Source organism: Arachis stenosperma, chromosome 9 (genome assembly GCF_014773155.1).
Source record: "Arachis stenosperma cultivar V10309 chromosome 9, arast.V10309.gnm1.PFL2, whole genome shotgun sequence".
Taxonomy (NCBI): Eukaryota; Viridiplantae; Streptophyta; class Magnoliopsida; order Fabales; family Fabaceae; genus Arachis; species Arachis stenosperma.
The window spans coordinates 74,294,376-74,304,119 of record NC_080385.1 but is presented as its reverse complement, the minus strand read 5'-3'; the positions used below and the strand labels follow the sequence as shown (position 1 = coordinate 74,304,119).

Below are 9,744 nucleotides of genomic sequence, written 5' to 3'. Positions count from 1 at the left end.
GCTGTTGGATTCTGACCTCCCTGTACTCGAAGTGTATTTTCTGGAGCTACAGAAGCTCAATTGGCGCGCTCTCAACTGCGTTGGAAAGTCGACATCCTGGGCTTTCCAGCAATGTGTAATAGTCCATACTTTGCCCAAGATTTGATGGCCCAAACCGGCGTTCCAAATCAGCTCAAAACTGCCTGGCGTTAAATGCCGGAACTGGCACAAGAATGGGAGTTAAACGCCCAAACTGGCATAAAAGCTGGTGTTTAACTCCAAGAAAAGTCTCTACACATGAAAGCTTCAATGCTCATCTCAAGCACACACCAAGTGGGCCCAGAAGTGGATTTTTATGTCATTTACTCATTTCTGTAAACCCTAGGCTACTAGTTCTCTACATATAGGACCTTTTACTATTGTATTCTCATCTGGGTAGCTATCTTTGAGTACTTTTATGCTATCTTAGATCATGGGGCTGGCCTCACGGCCATGCCTAGACCTTGTTCTTATTTACTTTCAACGGTGGAGTTTCTACACACCATACATTGAGGTGTGGAGCTCTGCTGTACCTCGAGTATTAATGCAATTACTATTGTTCTTCTATTCAATTCAGCTTATTCTTGTTCTAAGATATCACTTGTTCCTCAACTTGATAAATGTGATGATTTGTGACACTCATCATCATTCTCACTATGAACGTGTACCTGACAACCACCTCCGTTCTACCTTAGATTGAGTAGATATCTCTTGGATCCCTTAATCGGAATCTTCGTGGTATAAGCTAGAATTGATGGCGGAATTCAAGAGAATCCGGAAGGTCTAAACCTTGTCTGTGGTATTTTGAGTAGGATCCAATGATTGAATGACTGTGACAAGCTTCAAACTCCTGAAGGCTGGGCGTTAGTGACAGACGCAAAAGAATCAATGGATTCTATTCCAACCTGATTGAGAACCGACAGATGATTAGCTGTGCCGTGACAGGGTGCGTTGAACATTTTCACCAATGAATTACATAAGTATCTCTATCTTTATCTTTATGTGTTACTCATATATCATCCATAACCATTTGAATCTGCCTGACTGAGATTTACAAGGTGACCATAACTTGCTTCATACCAACAATCTCCGTGGGATCGACCCTTACTCGCGTAAGGTTTATTACTTGGACGACCCAGTGTACTTGCTGGTTAGTTGTGCGAAGTTGTGAAATTATGTTTAGACCTTGGTATTGAGCACCAAGTTTTTAGAGCCATTATCGGGGACTGTTTGAGTTGTGAAAAGAATGAATCACAATTTCGTGCACCACCTAGCCTTATTTCTTATTAATTTTCTTTCTTTTTCAAACTCTCATTGTTCTTTTTCTTCTTATTTTTAGGATCTTGTTGTTTGGCTAATCTCATAGGATGTATTTCAAGCATGTGATTTAGAGCATATAGTTGCCTATATACCTTGTTGGTGAACCAATTCAGCTAATCAATTACCATACCACAAACATTGAGAACTTACTTCACAAGATAAACCCCACTCTTGTTTTTTTCATAACATTTTCTTTTATTTGACTTAAAGGACAAGCATACATATAAGCAAGATGAAAATGAAAGCCAGGGACTTAGACCAGCAACCCTAATATGTGAATAAAGAGGAATAAGCAGAATATGAATGTCCCTGAGAACAATATTTAATCATGCTTTCAATTAAAGTACTACAACTCAGAGACAGTTAAATACAATACAACCTCTTGATGTCTTCCTGTTTCTTCCTTGTCATCATCATCCTAGCTTTTGCATCTTTATTTGTCTCCTTAGATGATGGTGTATGATTATTCCAAGAGATTGATTGAATTTCTGTAAAACTATTGGAAGTTGCTCGTTCCCCAAGCACTTGAAAAACAGTTAGCATGCATGTACGCTTGTGAATTTCTGAACTTAATTTGGTGTGTGAACACCAAACTTAGTTCCTTGCCTAATGCAACAAATTGAATACATGGAGAAACCTCATGTGCTTTTATTAAGAAAACAACTATGAACTAGAAAAGCAAACTATGAACTAGAAATTAAACATCTGTCAAGTAGTTTCTCTGATTGTTAGAGCAAATGCTTTATCATTGAAGGGTTGCAATGCAATCTTCAGATGGAGTCTTTGGTGGAACCCCAAACTTAGAGTTCCACATTCACCCTTGGATTGTTTTGGTGTGCAACACCAAACTTAGCTCCTCACAATATAGAGAACTCTTCTTGAATCTTTTATTGAGATAATAATGAAAAGAAAACTACCTCAGGTTGGGTTGCCTCCCAACAAAGCACTTTTTTAGCGTCGCTAGCTCAACAGTTGCTTCTTTAGTTGAGATTATACTTCTGTTTGGGGCCTTCCCCCATGTTGCCTAAGTAGTGCTTGAGTCTTTGCCCATTCACAGTGAATGTCCTCCTTGAGCTTTCTTCCATGATTTCTATGTGTCCATAAGGTGAGACTTTTGTGACAAGAAAGGGTCCTGACCACCTTGATTTGAGTTTTCCATGGAAGAGTCTCAGTTTGGAGTTGTAGAGGAGTACATGTTGTCCTTCTTCGAAACTTCTTAGTGCCAGGCTGAGATCATATTCTCATAGGCTTGAGACCTAAACTCTTCCAGTTCTTGTAGCTGCAATACCCTTTTTTCACCAGCAGCAGTGCTGTCGAGGTTTAGTATCTTGAGAGCCCAAAAGGCTTTGTGCTCCAGCTCTAATGGTAAGTGACAGGCCTTTTCATACACCAGTTGATATTGGGACATCCCAATTGGTGTTTTGAAGGCTGTCCTATACGCCCAAAGAGCATCGTCCAACTTTTTCGACCAGTCCTTTCTTGATGCCCCCACAGTCTTTTCCAAGATCCTTTTTAACTCTCTATTGGATATCTCGGTTTGCCCACTTGTTTGGGGATGATAAGGTGTGGCAACCTTATGCTTCACCCCATATCTTAGGAGTAGAGTCTCCAATGGTCTGTTGCAAAAATGACTCCCTCTGTCACTGATGAGGGCTCGTGGAACTCCAAATCTGCTGAAGATATTCTTTCTAAGAAAGTTCATGACCACCTTGTTGTCATTTGTTGGGGTTGCCACGGCCTCCACCCACTTAGATACATAGTCCACTGCCACCAAAATATACTTGTTCGAATATGAGGTTGGGAATGGTCCCATGAAGTCGATCCCCCATACATCAAATAGTTCAAGTTCTAAGATGAATTGTTGTGGCATCTCATTTCACTTGGGTAGATTTCCAACCCTTTGACACTCATCGCAGCCCCTCACCAGTTCCTTGGCATCCTTGAAGATAGTGGGCCAAAAGAACCCACACTGCAGCACCTTCGCTGTGGTTCTTTCTCTTCCAAAATGACCTCACAGATAGAACTATGGCAATTCCATAGGACCTCTCGTCCCTCTTCTTCTGGAATGCACCTCCTAAGGATTCTATCTGAGCACTTCTTGAAGAGATATGGCTCATCCCAAATAAAATATTTAGCATCATTGATGAGTTTTCTTCTTTGATGTTTGTTGATTCCAGGAGGTAAGTCACCAGTTGCCTTAAAATTGGCAATATCTGCAAACCAGGGTGCCTTGTGAACCAACATTAACTGCTCATCTGGAAAAAACTCATTCACACTTGTATCGTGTGTAGCACCTTTCTCACAAGGGATCCTGGATAGATGATCTGCTACCTTGTTCTCCATGTCCTTTTTGTCTCTAATCTCAATATTGAATTCCTGCAATAATAAGATCCATCTGATCAGTCTTGGTTTTGATTCCTGTTTGGCAAATAGATATTTAAGTGTTGTGTGATCGGGGAAAACAATCACTTTAGAACCAATAAGGTATGATCTAAATTTGTCAAATGCAAAAACTATTACCAGCAACTCATTTTCAGTAGTGGTATAATTTCGTTGAGTGTCATTGAGGACCTTGCTGGCATAGTATATGACATGCACCAAATTATCTTTCCTCTGTCCTATCACTTCCCCAACTGCGAAATCAGATGCATCACACATCAGTTCGAATGGTAAGTTCCAATCAGGTGGGGTGATGATAGGAGCTGAGGATAGCTTCTTTTTCAAGTTTTTGAATGCTAGCATGCACTTCTCATCAAATATAAATGGTGTATCAGACACAAGGAGATTGCTTAAGGGCTTGGCTATCTTTGAAAAATCCTTAATAAATCTTCTGTTGAAACCAGCATGCCCTAAAAAGCTCCTAATTGAATTGACATCACTCGGTGGAGGTAATTTTTCAATTAGTTCTACCTTAGCTCTGTCTACCTCAATGCCTTTATTAGAAACTTTATGTCCAAGGACTATTCCTTCCATCACCATAAAGTGACATTTTTCCCAATTCAAGACCAGATTGGTCTCTTGACATCTTTTTAATACCAAGGCAAGATGATTTAGACAATTAGGAAAGGAATCCCCGAATACTGAAAAGTCATCCATAAAGACTTCAATGAACTTCTCCATCATATCCGAGAAGATAGAAAGCATGCAGCGTTGAAAAGTTGCAGGTGCATTACATAGCCCAAATGGCAAGCGCCTGTAGGCAAACACTCCATATGGGCAAGTAAATGATGTTTTCTACTGGTCTCTTGGATCAACCACTATTTGGTTATATCCTGAATAACCATCTAGAAAACAATAATATGCGTTTCCTGCAAGTCTTTCCACCATCTGGTCCATGAAGGGAAGTGGGAAGTGATCTTTTCTTGTGGCTTCATTGAGTTTTCTGTAATCAATACACATCCTCCATCCTGTGACAGTTCTTGTAGGGATTAGCTCATTCCTTCTATTGGGTACTACAGTGATTCCTCCTTTCTTGGGGACCACTTGGACGGGGCTGACCCATGGGCTATCCGAAATTGGGTAGATTACTCCTGGCTGCCACAGCTTCATGACTTCCTTATGTACCACTTCCTTCATGACTAGATTCAGCCTCCTTTGGGGTTGTATGGAAGGTTTGGCATCATCTTTCAACAGTATCTTATACATGCATATGGCCGAACTGATTCCCTTCAAGTCAGCAAGTGTCCATCCAATGGTATCCTTATGCTTTGGCAATACTTGGAGTAATTCCTCCTTTTGTTCTTGGCTGAGGGCTGAGTTTATGATCACTGGATAGCTTTCATTCTCTCCTAAATATGCATACTTGAGAGTGGGCGGCAGTGCCTTTAGTTCAAGTTTGGGTGCTTCTTTTCTTTCATCCTTCTCCTCTAGTGTGCCCTGAACATGAACTTCAGCTGTCGCAGCCTCTTCGCTTGATGCTGATTCCTCTTCTTCTGCTAACCCCTCAAGTTCTTCCTCTTTAAAAGTCTCTTTCACTACAGCCTCCACTGAATTCAACCTCATACATTCTCCCAATGAGTCTTGTGGGTAACTCATGGCCTTGAACACATTGAATATCATTTTTTCCTCATGTAGTCTAAGGACAAGTTCACCTTTTTGGACATCAATGATGGCTCTGGCAGTGGCTAAGAATGGCCTTCATAAGATGATAGAGTTCTTGGCTCCTTCCTCCACATCTAACACTACAAAGTATGCTGGAAAGATAAAGTCTCTTACCTTCAACAACAAGTCTTCTACTATTCTGTGAGGAAACTTGAATGATCGGTCTGCCAGTTGCAGGGCCATTATTGTTGGCTTGGCCTCCTCAATCCTCATTTTTCTCATCATTGCCAAGGACATCAGATTTATGCTAGCTCCTAAATCACATAAAGCCTTTTCCACTGTGATTTCCCCTATGATACAAGGAATTTGGAAGCTCACAGGATCCTTCAACTTTTGGGGTAATTTATGCTGAATGATGGTACTACATTCTTCGGTTAGTACCACAGTCTCGTTGTTCTTCCAGCTTCTCTTTTTGGTTATCAATTCCTTCAAGAACTTGGCATAGAGCGACATTTGCTCTATTGCTTCAGCAAAGGGTATGTTAATCTGTAGTTTCTTGAAGATTTCTAAGAATCTTAAGAATTGGTTGTCCTCTCCCCTCTTCTTTAATTGCTGAGGGTATAGGGCCTTTGGAAAGTATGGCTTCAGCACTTCTCCATCTTGATGTGAATTGGGAGTGGAAACTTGAACTTCATCTTGTCCCTTTTCCTTTTCATCCGAGTTCTTCTCTTGTGGTTTCTTGGAAGTCTCCTTCAATTCCTACCTACTTCTGAGGGTGATAGCCTGACACTCCTCCCTTGGGGTTGAATTAGTGTTGCTGCGAATGTTGTGGCTAGAGACTTGCTTGAATAAGTAGCCAATTTGTGTTTCAAGTTTCTTGATGGCAGCATCTTGATTCTATATATTGGATTGCACTTCTTCCCAGAATGTTTTATTGTCTCGAACTTCCTTGCATATATCTTCAAGCAGAGTCTCAATTCTGGAGAGTCTATCTTCGGGTGGTGATGGTGGGTTGAGGTTGGAGGGTTGAGAGTGGTCATGTTGGTTTTGATATGGATGTTGAGAAGGGTGATTAGGTGAGTGTTGGTATGGTCTCTGTGCTGAGTGTTGGTAGGTTGCATTTTTGTTGGGATTATGGTTGTAGCATCTCTAGTCTTGGCCTTGGTCTTGTTGATTTCCCCATCCAAAATTAGGGTGGTTCCTCCAACCAGAATTATAAGGTTTGGAGTATGGATCATGGGTCTGCCTGGGTGAGTTTCCAACATAGTTGGCTTGTTCCTAGTCGCCTTCTTCTCCTGTATTCACTCCTTCTTGAGCTGGTGATGAAGTGGTGACTGCTGCAACTTGGTTCTCTTCCATCTTCTTGGTGAGATCAGCTAATTGCTTGGTGATCATCTTATTTTGAGCCAACAGTGGATCCATATGGTTCAGCTCCATCACTCCTCGAGTGTTGCTCCTTTCAGAAGCATAGAAGTAGTCATTCTCAGCTACAGTCTCAATGACATCTATGGCTTCTTCAATGGTTTTCAATGGTCTATGGCCTTATTTGATTCGTAAGAGAGACCTTTATAGAAAATGTGCAGTTGAACCTATGAAGTCAAAAATGCATATGAAAAACAACATAAAACACAAAACAAGAAAATCATGAGATTGAACAAAGAAAATCATCAAGGACAACTTGAAGATCACAAAAGAACACAATGCATATATTTTCGAAAATTTAAGAAAATTAAAAACATGCAATTAACACCAAACTTAAAATTTGACACTAGACTCAAACAAGAAACACAAATTTTTTTTTGTTTTTTGGTTTTTATGATTTTATTAATTTTTTTGTATTTTTCAAAAATAAAAATAAAAAGCTTAAACATAAAATAAAATTACTGAATCTAAGCAACAAGATGAACCGTCAGTTATCCAAACTCGAATAATCCCCGGCAACGGCGCCAAAAACTTGGTGCACGAAATTGCAATCACAATTTTGCAACTCCGCACAACTAACCAGCAAGTACACTGGGTCGTCCAAGTAATAAAACCTTACGAAAGTAAAGGTCGATCCCACAGAGATTGTCGGCTTGAAGCAAGCTATGGTCATATTGTAAATCTCAGTCAGGCGGATTCAAATGGTTATGAGGTATTGATAATTAAAAGGTAAATAGAACGGAAAATAACATAGAGATACTTATGTAATTCATTGGTGGAAATTTCAAATAAGCGTTTGGAGATGATTTGTTGCTTCTGAACCTCTGCCTTCCTATTGTCTTCATCCAATCATGCGTCCTCCCTTCCATGGTAAGCTGTATGATCCTCTCAGTGAAAATAGTCCGGCTACGGTTTCTGTACTGCTAATCAACTGTCGGATTTCTCATCTCGGATGAAAAATACCAGGCACAGCTACCGCACGGCTAATCATCTGTCGGTTCCCACTTATGTCGGAATAGGATCTCTCTATCCTTTTGCACAATGTCAGTGCGCCCAACAGTCGTGAGTTTGAATCTCGCCACAGTCATCCCGTCCTAGATCCTACTCGAAATACCACAGACAAGGTTTAGACTTTCTAGATCTCAGAAATGCTGCCAATTGTTTCTAGCCTATACCACAAAGGTTCTAACAATACGGACTCAGTCCGTGGATTAGAGACCCAAGAGATTATACTCCAGCTGTTGTCCAATGACTATCTTGAACATCATGTAGACCGCTTGTGGTTGTCAAGCACGCGGATCTTGTCTAAGCGAGTAACGAAGATAGTGTGTGATTGTCACAGACCACCCTCTTTATTCTGACTTAACTGAATTAAGTACGAGAGCATATCTTCGAGAAGAAATAGGCATGAATTGAAATAGAAACAATAATACTTGCATTGGTTCATGAAGAACAGCAGAGCTCCTCACTTTAATCTATGAGGTGTAGAAACTCCACCGTAGAAAATACATAAGAGAAGAAGGTCTAGGCATGGCCGAATGGCCAGCCTCCCAAATGTGCAAAATTGATCCCAAGTGATCAAAAAGCTCCCAATACAATAGTAAAAGGTGCTATTTATACTAAACTAGTTACTAGGGTTTACAGAAAATAAGTGACTAACTGCAGATAATGCAGAAATTCACTTCCGGGGCCCACTTAGTGTGTGCTTGGGCTGAGCTTTGATGCTTTTACGTGCATAGGCCATTCTTTGTGTTAAACGCCAGCTTGGATGCCAATTTGCGCGTTTAACTCCGGTTCTGGTGCCAGTTTTGGCATTTTACGCCAGAAAAGGAACTCTGGTGGGCGTTTAGACGCCAGTTTGGGCCATCAAATCTCAGGCAAAGTATAGACTTTATACATTGCTAGAAAGCCCAGGATGTCTAATTTCCAACACAATTAAAAGCGCACCGATTGGGCTTCTGTAGCTCCATAAAATCCACTTCGGGTGTAGGAGGGTTAGAATCCAACAGCATCTGCAGTCCTTTCTTTGTCTCAGAATCAGATTTTTGCTCAGACCCCTCAATTTCAGCCAGAAAATACCTGAAATCACAGAAAAACACAGAGACTCATAGTAAAGTCCAGAAATATGATTTTTTCATAAAAACTAATAAAAATATACTTAAAATTACCTAAAAATAATGCCAAAAAGCGTATAAATTATCCACTCATCAAACCACCTTCCTACTATGAACCCTCCTATCCACCCCAAACCCTAATAGATGATTCTTTCACCTTGCTACTTCAAGGGCAAGCGGACATGCAAAGGAACACATTAGAGTTTATGGCTAACTTGACCATGGTAGTACACACTTTAGCCTCCCGATGCTTGAACACTCAAGGTGCTTCCGTGGCCACATGTGAAGGATCAAAAGAAGATTGTAGCATGAAGGAGATATTGAAAAATCTAGTGGAGAATGAGGAGTTAGATTTTGTATTGGAACAACTGGAGGAAGCCATGATTATTGAAGAAAAGGAAGAAGTTGTTGAAGATTTAGGAGATGTGGAACTACCATGGGAATCTCAAGAACCACCCTCCAAGAAGCTTGATATTGATGTCATGGAGGGTGTACAACCTCCAAAGCATATCATATTTGGAGATTTTGAAGAGGTTGATCAAGAGGAAGATTCCATCATTGATGAATTCTTGTCCAAAATGGAACCTTAGCTCCCTCATGGAATATGAAGTTGAAGTTATTTAAGACAACTACCCCTCAAGTAATATTGGTGACCTTGTTGAAGACTCTTCCAATGAATGTGAAGTTTATGTTGGAAGAAGTTGGCAAGCAAGGAGAAGTTGAAGGAAGTTGTCAAGAGATGGAAATAACTAAGGAAGAGCATAAGGGAGTAGGCCTTGCATTGTCTAAGTGTGGGGAAGTATCCCTTCCTAAGTCACTATTCAATACA

The 9,744-nt window shown here is 40.5% G+C and overlaps 1 protein-coding gene across 1 annotated transcript; it reads right to left on the bottom strand.

Annotated features, from left to right (window-relative positions):
* Positions 1-5,475: 5,475 nt before the first annotated feature.
* Positions 5,476-5,892, bottom strand: LOC130949614 (uncharacterized). Its single transcript, XM_057878284.1, has one exon. It carries the CDS (start codon positions 5,890-5,892, stop codon positions 5,476-5,478), a length of 417 nt encoding a protein of 138 aa, XP_057734267.1.
* Between the last annotated feature and the right edge of the window lie 3,852 nt (positions 5,893-9,744).

Bases quoted from the DNA above. Each gene is read 5' to 3' on its own strand.
- LOC130949614 (XM_057878284.1), bottom strand. From the start codon at position 5,892: ATGTCGCTCTATGCCAAGTTCTTGAAGGAATTGATAACCAAAAAGAGA.